The sequence below is a fragment of the Brachypodium distachyon genome, chromosome 2 (genome assembly GCF_000005505.3).
Source record: "Brachypodium distachyon strain Bd21 chromosome 2, Brachypodium_distachyon_v3.0, whole genome shotgun sequence".
NCBI lineage: Eukaryota > Viridiplantae > Streptophyta > Magnoliopsida > Poales > Poaceae > Brachypodium > Brachypodium distachyon.
Window position 1 is genome coordinate 22,060,570 of NC_016132.3, and position 21,884 is coordinate 22,082,453.

Genomic DNA, 21,884 nt, shown 5'->3' on the forward strand with positions numbered 1-21,884 from the left:
TGAGAGAATGGTTCCAGCTTACAAGAAAAGTTGCGAGAACATGAGACAGTTGTCAATTTAGAAGAAAAGATGCGAGCACAAAAGACAAAGCCAAAGTTGCGAATACGAGAATCAATGTTGACACTGGATAATTCAAAATTGCGAGAACGGAAGAGGAAATTGTCAGAATATGAGAAAAATTTGCCGGGCAAAAGAAAAAATTACCGACACACTAGCGGAAGTCGCTATCGAACACATCAAACTTGTATGCGCTGGAGTGAAAGTTGCTAGAGCGAGCAAAATTCGCCACCTATATAGGAGCAAAGTTGCCATAACAGAAAACAAAGTTGCAAGGTTTTTGTTCACCTATAGCAACGCAAACAAAGTTGCCAACGTTTGTTCCAGTTTAGCAGTGAAGACAAAGTGGGCAGAATAAAATACAAAGTTGCCATCTTAGAATAAAAGTTGCCAACTTTTGTTCTTGTGTAGCACTAAAGACAAAGTTGTCGATTACTACCGCTAAGTTGCAAAAAAATACAAGAAATTGCATTGTTTAACAGAGAAGTTACTTTACAGAAAACATTGGTCAAAACATACTCAACTTGGATCTAGTTTTGAAGTTCTCGTCACGAGAGAATTAATGGTGAAAACGGATCATAATTCCGACGCTCAGATTGAAAGTTATGGCTTTTTAAATGTTTGAATTTAAATTTATTACACATGTGTCATCCTATGTGAGAGAATCATGCGGTAATTCACGTGTGCGGAGAGAGAGAGAGAGAAATAGAGCAACAGGGGACATGCATGCAAGACAAACCTGACGCGCTGATCAAACAGAGAGAGAACCACGCGAACAACATGGTCAGGTGTTTCCGAATTTATGGCCAATCATTGCGAGCTTGCCATATACGGGCCGTTGGCTGGTTGGGTTTAACCAACCAACGGCCGCTCACTAGCCCTGTCCATACTGTATTTAGGTGCGACCTTCGGGTTGTTCATATGGGCCGGAGGTTCGTACAAACGGCATTCTAAGTTTTGAGATCTTGTGCATTTTCTATAGGAGATCCTCCGGTGCACTGCAAATTCGTAATCTCATCTATAAGAAGCTTCCCATGATGTTGAATGAAATTTACCGAGTTACTGACTTCCTAAATATAATACTCCCTCCGTCCAACAAAGGATGTCTCAACTTTGACTAAATTTGAATGCATCTATACACTAAGTCATGTCTAGATACATCCAAATTTTGACAAACTTGAGACATCTTTTGTTGGATGGAGGGAGTACTCCATATGTAACTTTGCCCCAATATTTTGAGAAAAATATGCTAATATCTACAATCGCAAATAAGTATATCACCAAGATATATCATTTCAAATTTCATAAAACTAATCTAGAGTTGTATGTCGGTAGAAGTTTTATATGAACTTAGACAAACTTTAAGATTTTTTATATGAACATCTTATATTTAGAAATGGAGAGAGTACTTGTCAGTTCATTCCATATCATAGCCATAGGATCAATATTCTCTTTGCACACGCACAAATTTTGAAGTCTGATCAGAGCCGTTTTCAGCAGTGACTTGCTCGCCTTAGAAATAGCAAAACAACGACTTTACATTACCTGAAAAATATAGCCCATGTATTGTGACCCTATCTTTTGTTGATATACACCAAAAGAATGCACCATGACTCCCAAAATAGTTCAGGACTTGTCTTGTAAGCAGAAAGGCACGGTGAGAATAATATCTGTATAGTCTGGAGGCCCAAAAACAGCATGAAATGTTACACTCATTCTTCTTAGAAGTTCTTCAAGATTTTATCTTGTGATACACCCTCTGCCGCAAGGGCCGAGGTGACCTCCTGCAAAACAGGGGATATAACCATGGACCATGAGTGACCTATTAGTCATACCTTAATCAACAACCAAAGCTACAGGTGTACCTATACTCCCTCCGTCCAACAAAGGATGTCTCAAGTTTGACCAAATTTGAATGCATCTATACACTAAGTTATGTCTAGATACATCCAAATTTTGACAAGCTTGAGACATCTTTTGTTGGACGGAGGGAATATAAAACTTGCAAATCTACAAGTTCTATTCAGATGCTGTTGGATATTTATGTGGCTTTCAACATTTATTTATCTGATTATTGTTTTATACCTCAATATAGAAACATTCATATTATCACCAAGACAGCTACGCTGGAATACAGTAAAGAAATTAACTGAGGTCAACTCTGCTGAAATTTTTATATGTCCGTAGGTGTTTTTCCTGGATAAAATACAGAATAGAAAAGCTAGTTTTGTTTCACAGGATAAGCTATGCAATTTGTTACCCACATGATCATATCAGAATTAGCCTCACATGACATGTATACAATCTGATCAAGGCACATGATTCACAGATGTGCTAGAAACTGGTAAAATTTTGACATGTTTGATCATGGTTGGTGACATGATTTGGGAGTCTAAGGGGTTTTCCGAAAACAGGTACAGAATATTTGAACATGATTGAGGAGTCTAACGGATTTATTTGCCCTATAGCCTCAAACAGATAGAATACTTGAACACTTGAAATGCTAATAAGCATATGAGATAAACCACGAAAAAACAGAGGAATAGAGATTGACCGCATGGCCCACTATTTCCAACACAATTCCAAATAATTTCTCTCTCCAGCCTCTAAATTTTTTTTCTCACAAAAGATTTTACTGCGCATATGGCTGTCACACATTTCCCTTTATTATATATTTTTCTTCTTGCTTTCTTTTTACCTTTTTATTTGTTTTTGTTTCTTTTAGTGCTTCATTTGACGCACATGAATATTTCATATGACAAGTATAAAATATTTTTTTGATATGCATTAACTGTTTTCGTAGATGATAAACATTTTGGTACGCAGAAAAAACTGTTCGTTGGCTATGGTTCCCGCTGAGTTTGTGCATGCTTGTGGTTCAAACAATCAATCATTTATCTAGAACAGGATAAGAACAAATATGTGCTACTGTAAATTAGCTAAGAAAAGGGTCATCCACATCACATCACTGGGGAAACTTGTCATTTGCATTCAATTATCTCGAAAAACTGGCCATTCACGGATAAATCAACATAAAAGTGGGTGAAGAATGCTTTTGTGTGCTAAGGTTTTAGGGGGTGTAGGGGAAGGGCTCTCACCTTGAAAGGCAAGGTAAGAACTGTTCTCTGTTTCTTGCTTGATTTATTTCTCACATATGCTGACAATATAAACTAAGTAGCCAACCATAGATTATCTCCAACTGAGTTAAGGCCCAAGCAAAAAGAAATCTTTTTAATCTTGTAATTTAAAGAATATAACTATCAAAATGATAGATTATGCTACCCAAAAAAAGATGATAGATCATGGGGATCTTATTCCATAGGTACCGATGTACTTCCATACATACATCACACCCCGCACAGACATTAGCTCGTCCTCGAGATGTTGGGCAGGGGCAATTGTTGTAGTCCCAATAGTCCTCAAGATGTCACATTCTCAACAGCCTCCAGGTAGGCTTGCGGCATTTTGGCGCACAAAGGTGGCAAGTAAATGCGCAGAGCGCTCCACAGCCACTAATTGTAATACCCTGGCTCAAATTTGCGCAATGCCCAGCCCGCTTATAGGACAGCCCACATGTCATACTTATAGTCTTGTCTTCACTTCGTATAGAAGGGTCATCATGGAGGTGTTATGTTTGGAACACAAGCGTAATTATACAAGGCCAACTCTATCTAAACTACTGTAGTAATGTTGGACTAAAACACCACAAAACATGGGCCTCATGGGTCGAAACTGAAACAGGTGCTCCCCATACAAGGGCTAATCCCCTCGGTATCATACCGCTAGCTGACAGATGTCCAGGATCACCCGCCAGTATACCTCCTGTGCCAACTGCCCTCCACGGGTCCACACGCACACGTAACCGTCTCATAGCATGTCGCTTACACTTTCATCATTGCTTCGTGTGAAGGGGTCAACCCAGAGGTACTATGTTTGGAACGCTAACCTAACTCTCTTGAAACTAGCAATGTGAGACTAAACTACCACACAGCTGCTCATAGGCCTCATGAGCCCAAACTAAAATGGGTCAGAGTATTACACTAACAGAATGAGCTCACACAGATGTGTCACGCAGTTCGCTATGCCCATCAAAATCTACAATTGCATGTCTCAAGCGGATTGAACTACTTAGGACCAAGTCACAGCGATTGGACTACTTTTGGATAAGCCACAACCCAGCCAAACAAAGCCTTAGTATGTTGGTAAATGAGAAGCAAGTGTCTGTGCCGTGACATAACTAAAATCAAACTTAAGATGATTCTAGCAAAGGGTCCAGAGGCAATGACAAATGGGGCAATCACACACACACACACACACACACACACACACACACACCATTGCATTTTTAGCATACTGATGCATAACTTTCAGAAATTGGTTGTGTCGTGTCACGTGAGCAACAATAACCAATTATAAACGTGCATAACCTATAACAAGCGGCAAAATTATGCAAGAGTATCACAACAACATAGAATAATCATACCTCAATCATTTGTTTTTGTCCACATAGCACTGCTCCGGTAGAAGTAGGACTTGCAATGCTCTTGGCTTCCAAGAAAGCATGCTGAAAATAGAAAGGTATTGCAAATTGGTATCTAAAAAGAGTAACAGCAAGAACAAACAGTAATAACAATGAACATACATTACCTGAACATATCCCCGTTTGCCTTGCCAACTATCATCTGGTTGTGACAAGACTGGCACTATCTTGAGCCCAGTTGACTCCCAGTCTGCAAACCTATCCTGCCAGGAAGAAAAATATGTATATTACCTAGCTGTTGCATGCCAAAAGGTTCTTTCTAGGGAAGCAAGAGGGATCCCGCATAAGTCTCACTTGTTCAGTTTCCAAATCTTCTATAGTCAAATTTTGAGCCAAGTTTTAAATAGGAGATTTAGGAACTCCTGCTTGCATCCCTAGTTCTTCCTGGAGATATGATTTCAATACGGAAATACGAAGTCAAATGCCCCAACCTGATATGCCATTGTTTGAAGATTTCTGGCACCATAATAAAGTCTCACGTCAGCTCTTTGATTGGCCGCAAAACCGAACTCAACAAGTGAACGAATTGGGCTGCAGAAATAACAGATAAAATTAACCCTGCCAGTTTCCATCAAAGGGGCCTAAAATCAGGCTACATCAGCGTGACTCAAACAAGATATACGGAAATTGAATTGTTAAGATGAGTTTGCATGACATGAGATTTACTTCTCAGAGAGTTAAAGGAGTGAAGGAGCAATTTCCTTCCGTGATACGCTAAAAGATTTTGAAAAGAATCGAAACAAAAGGGAATAACTAAATAAGTGGACCCCAATGGAACAACTATATTTTTCATGCAGATACAGGAACACTTATTCCTATTTGACTTGCATGTGTTAAGCACGCTGCCCGCGACCACCTTGAGCGTATTTTCCTGCAGATTACATGAAGATTGCTTCCTGTTTGACATGCAAGCATTAAGCCAGCGGCGATCACCCTGAGTTGGCATTACTTCAGCTTTCTTAGTCGTAGACAAGTTCAAAAAGGCACAAGGCAGTGAGTGGGCATTTTGCTGCCGCCCAGCGCCAAGCTCGCCTGGGCGTTTTGTACGGATGTGCTGCTGGTCGAAGAAAATAAGGCAGATGAGCTGTAGTTTGAAACAGAATAGGAAGGAGAAAGACAGAGAAGCTAGAAGCTAGACGGGCTGACCTAGCCCATTAAATCACTGGCCTGTGGATCCAGACACTATTGAATTATGTACACCTAAATGAGTTCAAAACACAAAAATTCAGGGTTCTTCCCCCACACCGCCTCTCCCCCTCTTCATGTTTCTCCCTCCCTACAGTGATGGTGTGGCGATCAGCCGGTGAAGCTCGATTCCTCGCTAAGGAAGCTCGATTCCTTGGTGGAATAGGTCGATTTGTGGTGGAATCCTCCCTGGGAGGTCAATTCCTTGCCTGGGAGATTGATTTCTCACTGCACGACCTTGCTAGCCACTTAAACCTCAGACTATGGCCAAGTCACCGTGTTATGCTGTCACCCAGCGCCTATGCACGCCTAACCTTACATCGATAACTGATATGAATCTGGTGTCATCTTTAAAAATAAGTTTTTTTTTTACTGGTGCCAATTTTCATCTAGGTCACCTCTCCCCTGACCATAACTGACCAAGTGGTGGAAAGCCCAAGAAGAGAGCAGTGGCGACAGGATGATGTGGTGGTGCCACGAAGTCGACAACAACTCACAAGTAAAAGAGTGATGGTAGCTTGGGTGGCCAGTGGTGTTGGACCAGTAAATGTATGGTAGTACCAAGAAAAACTATCGTTGGGGGTTGTGAAGGGGGTGGATGTAAAGGTTGAGAGGAAAGGTACCATTTAAATAATTTGTTACAGGTTATTTGATTATCCCACGAAGCCACTCATATTTAAATAGTCCAGCCAAGACGAGACATAAATGCACTCTAAATGCTTGTTTGGTTTCTATATTCAGCTCTCATATGAGCATGCCCAGTGGCAAAGCCACGTTAACGCCTATGTACTCGCTTGACTACACAGGATTTTTACAAGTTTACTACCCCAATGTATACTTATCCTAATCCTAAACACATCAGTCTTAGAAATTTACCACACAAGCCCACTAGGACATTAGCCCATGTAGCAAAACAAAACAAAGTCTTCGAAGATAATCTAATCTTCTGTTTCAACTTCTCGGCTCTTTTCTACTAAATATCCAAATCCAGCCGGCCGCCGCCCAGAACCACAACGTGATGGTGTGATCAATTGATCACTGATGTCTAAATTCTGATCACCATGAGATGCATTGCCGTGATCGCAAAGAGCTAATTCTACCATAAACATGCTGCAATGAAGTATAATTTTTTTTTGTTCCTATTTTATTTGCTAATATCTGTAAAGCTTGACATCACAGGATTTGAATCCTGGCACCGCCACTGAACATGCCATGTTAGTTTATTGCTAGAAGAGCACGGTGATGGTTCTTCTCTTCTTGAATCATGTATAAAGTATAAACAGAGCATATTACTTCTCTTAACAATGCATTTTCTCTAACTGCAGCTTACCAAAATATTTCTCTGTCAAGACATCTGTGCATGGCACTATGGCAGGTCTTCATGAAGGTATTTTGTCAGATCTGGTAACGATAATAAAAACTTAAAAACTTCACAAACCAACATGTCTGCAAAAAAATGACCTACAGAACAGTAGCGAGCAAAATAAGTGCCTAGCATAGTTCTGGAGCATGCTTTTGCCACAGTTTTAGATTTACTATACTGACATGGCAGCAGCCAATGAATAATAAAATGAGGGACTTTGATGCCTCTTTTATGCCAACGGGGTCAGCTTCGACGTACCCCTCGAGCCCGAAGGCTGCACATTCCACTTGTTCAAGACGAGATGTGGCTTATTTCTTTCTTCACCCAGTATGCATCTCTTGTTCACTTGGTTGGATTTTTGCATTTGGTGGTTTACATAATAAGTTGTTCAATCTAGTGGGTTTTACAATTGAGCTGACAATTGGGCATGAGAAAAGGATTTGTTCTTGGGTATCTGCTTGGGGCATGGATCCATAATAACAAAGGAGCAGAGCTGAGGCAAGAAAGCAAGATTCGTCTAGATCTGAACTGGTTTGGAGAGATGAGAGAAAAAAGAGAAGGCAGTTTCACTGGACGTGTTGCCAACCTTGTGTTACTGTTTCATTGACACGCTTCTGCCAACCACGTGCCAAGGTGGAAAACCAGTAAAGTGGGCGCACCATTGGCATGGTGTTCGGAGGGGTAGATTTTGCAAGTAACTATGGTTTATAGATTGATAATAACCCCTCTATGTAGGGTGGCTCTTGCTTTGATCCACAAACCGGATCATATTCTCGATTTCCTAAATGACATGGGTATTTTCTTAACTTACCAAGCCAAATAATATTATCTTTCGGAACCTAAACATCCCAATGCGCAACAAACCAAACAATATTGACTCCTTCCCTGCCTTGTCGTGGCAGCTATAATGTCTACCCCACATGAAAGATTCAAGGGTCCATCGATTGTGTAAAAACTTTCGGAAAGTATCTGAACTTGACAAGGAACACACAAGATGTCTGCTCAAGGGGAAAAAATAGTGAATTTAGAGATGGTGATAATCGTAAGAAAAACTTATATTTTCTAAAAGATAGAGGCGGGAGCTCTGCTATCAGACCAGAAATAGATTTCATATCAGTAAGACCTAACACATGTCATCGAAGCCAGCCATCGCCCGGGCCCTGAGCACACAAACACAGCCAAACAAAAGGTACATCCAGCAAAATTGTGGTTCATGATCAAACCTTTGCTTAGTCTGCATACTTCGTATAATTCATCCGACTCCATGTACAAAGAAGAACAAGTTGGCGGGGAGGTTTTACTGAAGAAAAAGAAAATACTTACAAGTGTATTTCGTTCCACATGGGTGTCTGTACAACGATTTTGATTTGTGTATTTTTTCTCATCTTTGGGAAGTTTTAACAGAAAGAATAACCATAGATATGCAAACTTGTTAATACTGCTACTATTTAATATTTCATATATCTGGGCTGTTTCGAATGCTAAAACACACTTCCTGCAAAGGTATGACCATTTGACTACTAACTGCTGCAGTTTTTGGCAGATATCAAAAGTAAGAAAAAAAACACATTCATCCGAGAACCAAGAAATACCTTATCCCGGTTCCGGTAGCAAAGAGGAGCACGGTCTCCGCGGCATCAGTGGGAGTTATCCTCTCAATTGGGAATCCATTCCCCATGACCGCGCCGAGCTCCAGCACATCTTCGTCGCGGAGCCCGCAGAGCTTCTCCGCCGTAGCGCCAGGCACAGTCTTCACCAAGAACTCGAAAACGCCTTTCCCCGGCGGCGAAGCGATGGCCAAGAAGGCAGGCTTGAGCTCGTCCTCGCCGGGGACACGGACCATGAGATACTGCCCCGGTGCAGTGTAGGACGACGCGAGGTCGGGAGCGCCGGAGAGGTCGACGCATATGTGGAAGAGCGACCCATCGGCGGAGGCCGGGCCGACGGAGGAGACAGGAACCGCGTTCCAGACGGCCGCATTCTGCTGGACCGCAGCGACGGCTAGGGAGCGCCTTTGGCGCCGGAGAGAGGGGAGCGAACGCACTTTGGGGCAGGCGAAGGCATGCTGGGAGGAACGGAGGTGGACGGACGTGGAGACGGTGACGGCGGCGGCCGTGGCCATGGCGGAGGGTTAGCGGTAGCCTTGCAGGCGCGGGAGGGGATAGGAATGCGATGGACCTCATCGAATCAATGGATGGACTAGCCCGGCCGATTCACGCGCAGCGCCGGACGCGCGCTGTGCCGTTCGATCGCGGAGATGTACTAATATTTAATACTTCTATAAAATATATTTTTCATTATTTTTATCGAACTCAGTTGGTGATCGAAGTCCGTCAAGTTAAATTCCGGCGAACAATTTGTATTTATGTTATTCCCTTATTTCCTCAAATCATGACGTATATTGTGTCTCCTATCGAATATGTTTGGTTCTTGTCCAAAGTTTGCCCTACCAAAATTTTGGTAACTTATATTATTTTGCTCTTGTTTGGTTGATGGCGAAAAATTTGGTTGCCAAAAAAAATCTTGCCACACCTTTCTTCACAAATCTTGTCAACTTGTTGACCAACCATGGGCCAACAAATTCTTGACCAAATATTTGGCTATGTTGGTGGCTGAGTTCCGACACCGGGGGCTAAACACACCCTTTTTGTCCGTGGAGGGCGAGGGAGTTGCTCTGGCGGCTGGGACGAACGACACAGGTTCACGCACAGATGCACACACGAGATCTACCCAGGTTCGGACCGCCGAAGCGTAATACCCTACGTTATGCTTGTCTAGTTGCTTGATGGAGAAAAGGTGGCTACACAGGTCCGGGGACGCTCAGCCGGCTCCCGAGGGTTCTTCCTTCCTACTAGAGCCTATCCTATGCTGCTCTCTATCACCTTTCTTGTGTATCCCTCTACCCTTCTACACCGCCACCGGCCCTCCTTTTATAGTGCAAGGGGATACCACACAGCGGGCAAACTATTCCTACACGTGTCGCGCGGAACTTTTCCTCCACGCGTCTCACCTCCCTCTGGCCTGACAAGACCGGATGCACCGCCCAGCCCCTTGACGAGTCGGCGCGGGTCTCGTCTTGTCGATGAACATGAGGGATTCCTTGCCTGTGCGCGCCAGTCGTTGCGCGCCCCTTCTGCAAAGCTGCTATCGGGCGCAGACAGGAAACGCCCCGCGTCACCTCGTTCCTGCACACACGCAAACTCTCCCCACGGGGGTCAACTCCCGGGCGGGTTTGTTAGCCCCGCGGGGGTTAATTCGCCGCGGTCTTCTCCTTACCCCGCCGGGTGGTCGGCTGATTGGCGTGTCCCGGGTGGGCCCTCGAATCAGAGGCTATGGTGGCCGCGGAGGGGGCAGTTGGCGCCACGTGGCCATGCAGCGTATCCCTCCGTGGCACCGCAGCCTCGGGCCTAGGAAGCCACCATACCTTGTCCACTCCTTGTCCTTCGAACTTAACCTTCCTGTCGATGGAGCGCCGGATTCCCCGCCATGGTGACGGCGAGGAGGGAGCTCCCAGCGGTCTGTCGCTGGCTTTCCCTCGCCGCACCGTGGCAGGGAACTCTGGGGTCCACAGCCGCTTCATCAAATGTAGTATCCTTGGTCTTTGGAGGGAGACGCCGGGGGCGCAGGTGCGGCAGCACGCCGCCACCCCTGCCGGTGGCGATGCTGCTGCACCTGCGCCTCTAGTGATCCCTCGTTCTTGCTTATGCCTTTGACAGAGCGGGGCAGGGGCTTATATAGTTCCGGACCAGCACCGGAGTCTGATACCTTCCTGGTTCCGTAGTTGGCCCCTTCCCGGCCTTGGGGCGCATATCAGGGCTGCGCTTTTACTGCCCTTTTGACGGCCGGGAACTTGCGCCACTGCCCGCGCGCTGGTGCCACGTGGCACCCCGGGGCCCATGAGCACGACAGGCTAGCTCCTCGATAGTTGTGACGTGACCATTTTTTCCAATTGATTTTTACGGATCATAAGAATATTAAGTAGTAAGGCCATCATAATTTTTTTTTTGCATGTATGGGTTATTAGCGGGCATTTAAATAATTGTAACTATACATGCTAACATTTCATCCTAAATTTAACAAGGATACTAACTAACATCATATACGAGTGACCAACTAGACATCGAAAACACTTACAATCACATATCATTGCAGGGTCAAAAAGAGAACGATTAGCTCACGATCTAAAGTGTGATCCAAGTACTGAATAGACTAATCATGTAAAAATTTAATCTCACGTGATGATTTCTTATAAAGCAAAATACTACCTAGAAATATAGCTAGGCACACACACTATCTATGTTGAATGCAAACAAATGATTAATCTATTCAACTTGCGGACTTTAAACTTTAGTAAATATGTGATTTATATAGCACAAGTCGTGTCGGGTAGTGACCATCATCTCGCAAGTGATGATATGGACTTTATTCCTGAGATGCACGACAAAATATCACCTCAAAATATCAATGAGTTTGCCGCAAACATTGATCAACCAACCAGGCTCACATTGTAAACTTAAAACCGTGGATTACGATCTAAACCACGTACAAATTTTTTTTGTCATATGTAAGACACGATATAATTTTGTATTTCTAGGTGTAATGTGATGTTTATTAATATTGCATTTGCACACACACATTGTTTCCCGTCCAGTTTCACGTACAATTTACTTGGTGCTTTCAAAATAATACATTAGTTCGTATCTTAAACAGGAACGAGGCTGTGCACTTCCTGACACCGTCGAAGAAAGCAATCTACTATTCCCGTTACATAATTTTTGTCGAAATATTACATGTATCTACACGTTACGTAGAAATAGATACGAGCCAACAATTATGGAACGGAGGGAGGGGTAATCTCTGGGCGTACTTCTCTGCTTGTGCCGGCAGAACACAAGAAGGCCGTACGTGTTCCTCCTCACAGTAACAGCCTACCCCTCAAGCGCCCACTCGGAGACGACAACCGACCGACCGCGCGTAGACCGTGGTCATCACAAGATGGAAAAGAGGGTCCGCTCCGCGATCGACCGCGACCGGGACAGTTGGATGAGGCCGTCGTGATCGATCGATAGGCCGGCAGGGTCGCGTACGTGCGCACGCACCCAGCAGGCACAGTGGAAGCGGCACCAGCGCAAATGGCAAGGCGCATCGATCGAGCCGGCCGGCGCGTGCGGTGTGGAAGGAGATAAGAGAATGCGCGCTTTGGAGCCTGGCCATCCACGAGTACGACCCGGCCTCTTCCTTCCGGCGATCCAGACTTCCAGAGATAGATATATCAACCCACCACAGCCGGTGAATGCGGGCGCCCTTGTCGCGTGAGCTTCACAGGTCGATAACATGTCACGGTCCAGCAATAAAACCGTAGCCAACAGCCGGTGCGCCAAGAACAAATTAGGAAGCGGCCACCCCGTCGTCGTCGTCGTGGAGAACTCAGAGGCCTGGATGCCCTCCGACGACGGGCAGAGAGGACGGTGTGCTAGCATGCATCTTCAGACGTTAATTAGTGCGCCCTCCGCAGATAGTTCTTGAGAAGGCATTCAGGAACCTGGCTTTTGCAAGGTTTTGTCCTTAGATTGCATGGGTCGTTTCCATGCTAATCAGTACTAACATGTACCTCTGCACGCCAACGAGAAATAGTGGGAAATTAAGGAGTACGGATGGATCCCTTTCCCCGTTGGATAGCCCATCACTGTCTGATCGATTTCGAGCTCCATATATAGCATATAAATGCAGATATTTGAACCGACAGGCCACGTTGCGATTATTCGCTCCTCAAATGTGCATGCTTCTCCAACTGATCACAGCGTACCCAGTTAACTAGCAGGCAAAACGATAATCGTGTGCGCGTGCCGAAATCGGCTCTTCCCACATAACGGATCGCTATGAAACTCCTCAGGACTCTGGAACATGGGCAATATGCACTAAGACACAAAAACATCCAGTTGTGTTCTAACTTGTCCATTGGATTTCTTCACTAATCGGGCGGACATGTGTACAGTACATTTCTCAATGATGAACTTTCCATGCACGTTCTATCTAGCTGGATCCATCGTAATGCGAATCGGCCAAATGGAGCGCACATCATCAATGGTAGATGCATGATACCCTATCATACGCTTGTAGAGTACTCGCCAAAATGCGCGCCCGGCCGGTCCGCACCCTCAAGTACACGACACTGCGCGTGCATGCTTGATGGTTCGTATGCGCAGAACGGCCGATCGAAGCAGACGACGAGGCAGGCCCATGCCGCGCGCTTAGCTTGCAGTGGATTGTCCAAACAGGAACTGATCAGCGACCACCAGTTGGGTCGGACTCCAAGAGCACCGGGAATTTGAAGACGCGTCAAATCGCCCGCGCGCTTGCAACATGGCCATGCAGGTTAAATAGCGGAGCAGCTAGCTGCAATATATCGACATGCGCGCACGGCATTGCCGGAGCACGACGTACGTACTCGTTCGTAGCTGGTGGTCTATACGTACACATCGCGCGATGTGGACATGGCTGGCGCTGGTGCTGGTGGCGCTGTGCGTGCCGGCCGCCGCGTCCTCAGCCGACACCGCGGCGGAGGCGGCGGCGTCGTCGTACATTGTGCACATGGACAAGTCGGCCATGCCGAGGGCGTTCTCGAGCCACCTGAGCTGGTACGAGTCCACGCTCGCCGTGGCCGCCCCGGGGGCAGACATGTTCTACGTCTACGACCACGCGATGCACGGCTTCGCGGCGCGGCTCCCCGCAGAGGATCTCGAGAAGCTCCGGCGCTCCCCGGGGTTCGTGTCGAGCTACCGCGACGACGCTACGGCGGTGACGCGCGACACCACGCACACTCCCGAGTTCCTTGGCGTCAGCGCGCCGGGGGGCGTGTGGGAAGCGACCCAGTACGGGGAAGACGTCATCGTCGGCGTGGTGGACACGGGCGTGTGGCCCGAGAGCGCGAGCTACCGCGACGACGGGCTCCCTCCCGTGCCGGCCCGGTGGAAGGGCTTCTGCGAGTCGGGCACGGCTTTCGACGCCGCCCAGGTGTGCAACCGGAAGCTCGTCGGCGCAAGGAAGTTCAACAAGGGCCTCATCGCCAACTCCAACGTGACCATCGCCATGAACTCCCCGAGAGACACGGAAGGGCACGGGACCCACACGTCGTCCACGGCCGCCGGCTCGCCCGTGTCGGGCGCGTCCTATTTCGGCTACGCGCGGGGCACCGCCCGTGGCATGGCTCCTCGCGCCAGGGTGGCCGTGTACAAGGCCCTGTGGGATGAAGGCACGTACCAGTCTGACATACTCGCCGCCATGGACCAGGCCATCGCCGACGGCGTCGACGTCCTCTCTCTCTCCCTCGGCCTGAACAACGTGCCTTTGTACAAGGACCCCATCGCCATCGGCGCGTTCGCGGCCATGCAGCGCGGCGTGTTCGTGTCGACCTCGGCAGGCAACGCCGGCCCGGACTTCGGGTTGCTCCACAACGGCACGCCATGGGTGCTCACCGTCGCGTCGGGCACGGTGGACCGGGAGTTCTCTAGCATCGTCAAGCTCGGCGACGGCACGACCGTCATCGGCGAATCGCTGTACCTGGGGGGCAGCCCTGCAGGCACGTTCGCCAGCACCGCGCTCGTGTACCTCCGCGCGTGCGACAACGACACCCTGCTTTCCATGAACCGCGACAAGGTCGTGCTGTGCGAGGCCGCGGGCGACTCGCTCGGCTCCGCGATATCCGCGGCGCAGAGCGCGAAAGTGCGTGCCGCGCTGTTCCTGTCGAACGACTCCTTCAGGGAGCTGTACGAGCACCTGGAGTTCCCCGGCGTGATACTGAGCCCGCAGGACGCGCCCGCGCTGCTGCACTACATCCAAAGGAGCCGCGCGCCCAAGGCGTCCATCAAGTTCAAGGTGACCGTCGTGGACACCAAGCCCGCGCCGGCCGTGGCCACGTACTCGTCGCGCGGCCCGTCGGGGAGCTGCCCGGCGGTGCTCAAGCCGGACTTGCTCGCCCCGGGCTCGCTCATCCTCGCCTCGTGGTCGGAGAACGCCACCGTCGGGACAGTCGGTTCTCAGACGCTATACGGAAAGTTCAACATCATATCAGGCACGTCCATGTCGTGCCCGCACGCGTCCGGGGTGGCGGCGCTGCTCAGGGCCGTGCACCCGGACTGGAGCCCCGCGGCGGTGCGGTCCGCGCTGATGACGACGGCCACCGCGGCGGACAACACGTTCAGTCCCATCAAGGACATGGGCCGGGACAACCGGGCCGCGACGCCGCTGGCGATGGGCTCCGGCCACATCGACCCGACCCGGGCCCTGGACCCGGGCCTGGTCTACGACGCAGGGCCGGAGGACTACATCAAGCTCATGTGCGCCATGAACTACACGGCTGAGCAGATCAAGACCGTGGTGAAGCCGCCGTCGAGCCCCGTGGACTGCTCCGGCGCGTCGCTCGACCTCAACTACCCGTCCTTCATCGCGTACTTCGACCCCAGCGGCGCCGCGGGAGAGAAAACGTTCAACAGGGTCGTGACCAACGTAGGCGACGCGCCGGCGAGCTACAGCGCTAAGGTGAAGGGCCTGAGCGGGTTGACGGTGAGCGTGGTGCCCAGTAGGCTGGTGTTCGGCGGGAAGCACGAGAAGCAGAGGTACACGGTCGTGATCCGGGGGCAGATGAAGGACGACGTGGTGCTGCATGGGTCGTTGACGTGGGTGGACGACGCCCGCAAGCACACGGTGAGGAGCCCCATCGTGGCGATGATTGCGAGCTTGTCTCAGCTATAGGACATACGTGCACAGTACAGAATTTTACATGTATCCAAATCAGTTTATCGAAGCAGAGATGCAGAGGTAAACGAACAAGGCAGTCGCAGGCCATTGCAAATAAGGCAATGGTTTGTTTAGATACCGAAAAAAGGTTTCGCTAAACAAAAGATACCCAAAAAAGGATATTGGAATGTTCGATACAAATAATGTTGAAATGTTTCGAATGATTTTTTTTCATGATTTTGCTATTGATAAGTCGTCCTTTTTTAGTTAGAAATCAATCGACAGGTCAGCCTTTGTATCTTAATCCAATGATAGCAAGTAAGAGGTGAGAGAACGAGGATGAACATCAGATCTTAATCCAATGATTTTGTAACGTCGACTAATATTTAAGACGCATTTTAAAAAAAACAGACGACTTAAAAATAGCCACTTCTTTTTTTTCATGTAATGACAGCCAACAAAAAAGTTATACGACTTATATTTTAGAAAAAAAAAAACCAATTAGCATATTGATTGAAGTGTGACAAGATCAACTGCCACATGACCATACCGCCACGTGCTCCATGGGGTCTCCCGACTCGGTCGCGCTGTCGCGGTAGCAACCACGCCGTCTCTGATTTGTCGGGTCCGACCCGACTCCCGCGAAGTCTAGCCGCCGGTTCCCTTCGCAACCAAATGGTAAATTAGATCGATTTGTTCATTTCGTAAGTTTAGGAATCTTACGCATATTGAGTTTAACATAGGGATCTCGCGGGTACTGTATATGAGTTCAATCTAATTAACGTTAGCACAAAAAACCTATGTCCGAAATTTCCCTATGTCCGAGTTAACTGGGCTCCCCCCGTTAACCGTATGGCCATGGGAGTTAACTGGGCTCCCCCCGTTTAGAGCCCGTGGCACAAACAGTGTATGGGCCCGTTTTGCTGTTGCTCGCATGGGCGGACGGTCCAACTGAAATCATCCTCCATGTCCATCGTCTCGAATCCTTCATCTCAATCTGGAAGAATCCGGGCTCTCCAGAAATTTCTTGCCCTTTCTCGGGAAGAAACTCGTCACACAGATCGATTTAGATCGAACCGAGAGGCCACAGCACCCAGAGATCGCGAGAACAGACAGTAATATCCTCAACCAAGACCAAGCAGGCCAGCCATCGGCGAAGGCGAAAGGTCAGTCGACGCACGATGTTCTTCTTCTTCGTGGGCGGCGTGGAGCAGGGGGCGGGGCGGGTGCTCAAGGAGGCAGCGGGCCGGTGCCTGCGCTGCGGCGGCACGGCAGACCTGGTGGAGACCGAGAAGGTGCTCAAGCTCTTCTTCGTCCCCGCGTGGCGGTGGCAGGGCAAGGACCCGGCCTACGTCTGCCGCGAGTGCGGGCTCCTCGCGCCGGAGTCCCTCGGCAGCGAGCCGGCCGGCCCGCTCCTGCCCCGCGGGGAACGGTGCGGCGCGTGCAGCCGCGCCGTCGACCCGCAGTTCCGGTTCTGCCCCTTCTGCGGCTCCGCTCTGTGATGCGTTTCATTCCGGCTACGGGCGACCGCCTGGAGAAGGAGGACATATCTGAATGTGTAATGCTTCTCTTGGGGGTTGGGGCTGAGCCTTTGAGACTGGAGACAATAGATTTGTACGAGTAATTAGTAAGGCTTTTGATCGTAGTAGTAAAAAAATTGTGTCGTATACTCGGTATGTGGATGTTGATGTAGTCAAATGGTTGCAAACGAAATAAAGAAGATTAATCGAATCTTGCCGGTACCGCAATTGCACAAAATCTCAAAACTCATGCACCAAAATCATGCCAGCTTGAGTTGACATGCATTCGGGGCACGCTGACAACGCATTCATCGTGATCCAGTTTACATCTGCTCCTTCCGTTCCTTAAATTAAGTTTACATCTACTCCTTTGTTTTTTAAATTAGGACGTATAATGTTTTTTTTGACTGAACATTTGATCAAAATTTAGTTTATTAATATATCTATTTTTTTAAATAAAATTGATATCATTGGATTCGTATTTAAAAATAGTTATTTATAATTATGATTTATATCGCATAAGTCACACGTTGATGGAATAATCTTTGGTCAAACGTTTGGTCAAAGAAAACAATGTATGTCTTAATTTGAGAAACAGAGCGAGTATATATTGCTGGACTAAGAATTTCGCATTCACAGTGTTCCGGCCAAAGCTCGGCCTTGATAGAAGGCAGGCAATGACACATTGTATGGCTGTATATCACCTTTGCAGCTTGATCTGAAATCTCTGAACTGAAAATGTACAGCAAAGCAGTAAGCAAGCACTTATGATGATTCTCCCAAGATTACACAAGATTTCTGAACTGAAAAACATCAAGCAGCAACACTAGTCCTCTAACAACGATACACAAGATGTCCATGGCTAGAGATAATGAGAGATGCACGTCACATACACAAACAAAACCGAGATCACGAGTCGAAGTGTCGAACAAGGTGGTTTGACTTCAACTGCGGCCGGGCACTATTGATTGGACTCTACACACCTTGTGCTACACCTGTTCGTGTCCCTTAGGAGGAGGCGGGACCTGCGCGTGAGGTTCATAGCCCTGAGCAGGGGCTGGAGGAGGGGGAAACTGCTGATTCGGCGACATCGACCCGTAGCCATGAGCAGCAGGAGGAGGGAACTGCTGGTTCGGCGCGTGCGCTCCATAACCTTGGGGAGGGAACTGCTGGTTCGGCGCGTTCGCTCCATAGCCTTGAGGAGCATACTGCTGGTTCGGCGCGTGCGCTCCATAGGCCGGAGGAAACTGGCCGTACCCCTGCGGCGACGTATTATACTGCGGGTAGTTGGGCGGCGCCTGTCCGTGGCCATACCCCTGGGGAACCGGCGGCGGCGGGAACTGCGGCTGCCCCATCGCCACCCCGGCGCCGGCGCCCGGCTGCTCGCCCGTCTTGGGCCCCGCGGCGGCGGCGGCCGCGGCAGCGGCGGCGTCAGCTGGCTTCCCGCGGAGCAAGACGTAGGAGGTGAGCCCGAGGGCCGTGGCGACGAGCGTGAGCACGGCGGCCCCGGCGAAGATGCCGTCCTTGAGGACGTAGCACACCGGGTACGTGTCCCGCGCCACGTTGGCGTTCCACGCCGCGCCCTCCACCAGCATCGCGAACGCCGCCACCGCCGCGATCCTGCACGCACGCCCGCACGCACGTTTGATTTTAGGACGCACGCCAAGTGTTTGTCGTTTGGACTTTGTAGTAGAGCTAGCGAGTGTTGAATTGAATTGATGGTGGATTACTCACCAGGAGATGACGGCGCAGACGACCCCGGCGATCCGCCTGGTCTCGGACGGCATGGCCCGGGACTTGCAGCAGCCGCAGCAGCCGCCGACGGCGGCCACGGTGATCTGGGCCATTACCAGGAAGATGGACGCGCAGATCCCCAGCGCCAGCGCGGGGTTCTGCGGGTACAGGCACGTGCCGTCGAGCAACAGTATGTCCGAAAGCTGCATGAATTCCAGGTGAGAAACCCATCAACGAACACGCATATGTACCAGCTAGGCAAAAGAAATTAATCGGCGGTGACAGCATCAGCATGCGAGCTTACAGTGAGCTTGGTGCCCTCGGCGGAGAACCCCAGGATGGCGCTGAGCACCCCGAGAGAGCCTACAACCGCGCACACGATGATCATCGTCTGGTCCATCTTCCCGGCCATTGTTCTCGGCTCTAGCTCGATTGATATGATGGCTCCCGATCCGGGTTATGGTCCACTGGCGTACGCGTACTGTTTATATAGAGAGCTAGCTAGCTAGCTAGCTCGGATGCGCGCATACATAGCTCTGGCTGTGACGTATTTGGACCGGCGCAAGGATATGTCACACTAGCTACCAATTGGCCCCTAGCTACCAACGGGAAGACTTTAACGTAGAACCGCCATGTTCTGCCATGTTCCGCGTAATTCCTCCACGATTCATATTGGTTGATTTCATAATTGTGGAAGTTGATGTCCTCAATTTTTATGTAGCAAGTTGATCGAAAGGATAGAGAGAGCTTCAGCTCCTTCGTTTTTACGCGATCCAAGGTTCTGCCGGCGCCGTAAAATACAGCGTTACTACAGCATTAGTGCTCCCCAAGTCCCCAATTAAGCAGTGTTGTAGTCCACGAAAGGTACTCTAGCTGTTGTTCCGGACAAATGATAGAAACTTGCATCTTCCGTCCCGATCTATTTCACACTGCGTCGGCACCAATTAGTACACACATATTTATCCATCAGTGTGACGTAACCAATATTTTTACCATCATCTGAAAATACCGGCCTTTTAATTACCCCTAAAACTATTCAAACAAAATTTGGGATTTACCAAAAGGGCAGTAAAAATATTTGTTCAATCTGCATCGATATGAATTATGGTTGTGTCCAGGGAGGCACCAGTGACTGCCCCCCCCCCCCCCCCTCCCGTCCCACTGAAAAATCAAAGTTTTAAATAACGGGATAAGCCATTTAGTGGTGGCTTTTCTAGCAGCTAAGAAGAGATCTACATCACAGTTATAGCCGCCCTAAGACATTTAGCGATATTGCTAAAATCATGAGAAATAACATATCACCCATCGGCATCATATATCACATATAGCGACGCCGTTGCAAATAGCCCACCCGTAGTAGTAGCTGCCTTTTTAGGAGAGAAAGGGGACGGGGAAAGCATGCTAGCTAGGTTCCGTAATGATTTTTGGAGGGAAGAGTAAATGTGAAATGGGCCAGGCGAACGATTTGTTTGTCCAACGACAAATATTTATCTAAACCAGGTCCTATTTTAGCGCCAATTATAGTTTTAGTGATGCTATTAGTGTGTTTTGCCGTTTAGCGCTAAAACATCATATCTATAGCGGGACTGCTCCTACACCGCTATAGCGACTGGTATTTTGAGCAAAAACTCCGGCACAATTAGTGTGGCATGCATATGCATGTGGACTAGGGTTGTGAACGGTGGCCATTTATTGTCCACTTACCGCCATTTATGTTTAGGATTGTTGACGAGAGCAATGCGAACAGCTTGCGAAATGTGAGATATGGACCTGACGGGCAATATTCGGTGCCATTTTACATCCTTAACGTGGAGTAGAGTTTCTCTGAATATTCACCAGGAAAAAAGCCTATAGGTTTGCTATATACTGAGTATTTAATTTGTCCACAAATATCTACTCCCTCCATTCCATAATTCTTGTCGAAATATTACATGTATCTAGACACTTTTTAGTAAGAGACATCCATTTTTAAGACAAATTTGAGATAAGAATTATGAAACGGAGTATATCCTGTCCAGCCATATATACAGACAGCTCTAGCTAGCTAGCAATCCTCTACGTATACTACGTAGTACTCCGTACAAGAAAGAATACGACATTCGCCTGCTTTGGATTTCTATGACAAAAAAAAAGTTCTATTCCTTTCAGTAATAAGTACATGTAGTACATGGTGGGTGTATCCCTTCGCGATCTTTTTTGCCACTTGGACCCATGCACTTGCCCGGGCACGTACGTTTGCTAGGTCGCCGACGAGAAACGCACGTTAAATTATGATGTCTTGTCTGTATGCACCGTGGTGATCGATAAGCCAGTGAGAGACACCACAACGTAACGGGTCGTTGTTGCGCGCGCGCTTGATGTCTTTGAGTGCTGATGAGTATCCGTTGACATCTGACATTGATGCCATTGGCAGCTGGCTTTGACCAAATCAAACAAGTTAATTGTATCGACCAAGGAATATGTATGCATGGTGACAACATGCAAGTTGCCATGTTGGGTTGGGATAAAGAATATGTACTGTAGATAGTTGAGTTGAGTTGAGTTAATCAGTTAAGGCAGCTGTTATCCGTGCTTGCACAGCCCCTCTCTCTCTCTCTCGCTTCACCAGTACGTTAAGGAGGATAAACGAGGTTTGACTCGTCCCATGGTCTATATATATAGAGGGGATAATCATGGATTGATCTGAGCATCTAATTAAGCTGGCAACAATATCATGGCTGTATGCTGAATCGCTCCAAAGTCCAAAGGC

The 21,884-nt window shown here is 48.2% G+C and overlaps 4 protein-coding genes and 1 long non-coding RNA gene across 5 annotated transcripts; 2 read left to right on the top strand and 3 right to left on the bottom strand.

Annotated features, from left to right (window-relative positions):
- Positions 1-1,446: 1,446 nt before the first annotated feature.
- LOC100838388 (fruit protein pKIWI502) lies at positions 1,447-9,350 on the bottom strand. Its single transcript, XM_003568332.4, has 5 exons — positions 8,738-9,350; positions 5,029-5,128; positions 4,705-4,800; positions 4,541-4,621; positions 1,447-1,841 (listed from the first exon to the last, which is right to left on the bottom strand). Exons 1-5 carry the CDS (start codon positions 9,265-9,267, stop codon positions 1,779-1,781), a joined length of 870 nt encoding a protein of 289 aa, XP_003568380.1. The 5' UTR covers positions 9,268-9,350; the 3' UTR covers positions 1,447-1,778.
- On the bottom strand, positions 5,356-8,731 carry LOC112270839. Its single transcript, XR_002963337.1, has 3 exons — positions 8,369-8,731; positions 7,113-7,183; positions 5,356-5,654 (listed from the first exon to the last, which is right to left on the bottom strand). It is a non-coding gene; the product is annotated as an uncharacterized LOC112270839 (long non-coding RNA).
- A 3,952-nt stretch (positions 9,351-13,302) lies between the features above and the next one.
- Positions 13,303-16,118, top strand: LOC100823367 (subtilisin-like protease SBT1.8). Its single transcript, XM_003566162.4, has one exon. The coding sequence runs from the start codon at positions 13,557-13,559 to the stop codon at positions 15,894-15,896; it is 2,340 nt and encodes a 779-aa protein (XP_003566210.3). The 5' UTR covers positions 13,303-13,556; the 3' UTR covers positions 15,897-16,118.
- Positions 16,119-16,799: 681 nt separating this feature from the next.
- On the top strand, positions 16,800-17,612 carry LOC100838692. Its single transcript, XM_010233029.3, has one exon. It carries the CDS (start codon positions 17,063-17,065, stop codon positions 17,381-17,383), a length of 321 nt encoding a protein of 106 aa, XP_010231331.1. The 5' UTR covers positions 16,800-17,062; the 3' UTR covers positions 17,384-17,612.
- Positions 17,613-18,140: 528 nt separating this feature from the next.
- Positions 18,141-19,716, bottom strand: LOC100823671 (postacrosomal sheath WW domain-binding protein). The gene is made up of 3 exons (XM_003566163.4): positions 19,440-19,716; positions 19,136-19,338; positions 18,141-19,021 (listed from the first exon to the last, which is right to left on the bottom strand). The coding sequence occupies exons 1-3, from the start codon at positions 19,545-19,547 to the stop codon at positions 18,391-18,393; spliced, it is 942 nt and encodes a 313-aa protein (XP_003566211.1). The 5' UTR covers positions 19,548-19,716; the 3' UTR covers positions 18,141-18,390.
- Between the last annotated feature and the right edge of the window lie 2,168 nt (positions 19,717-21,884).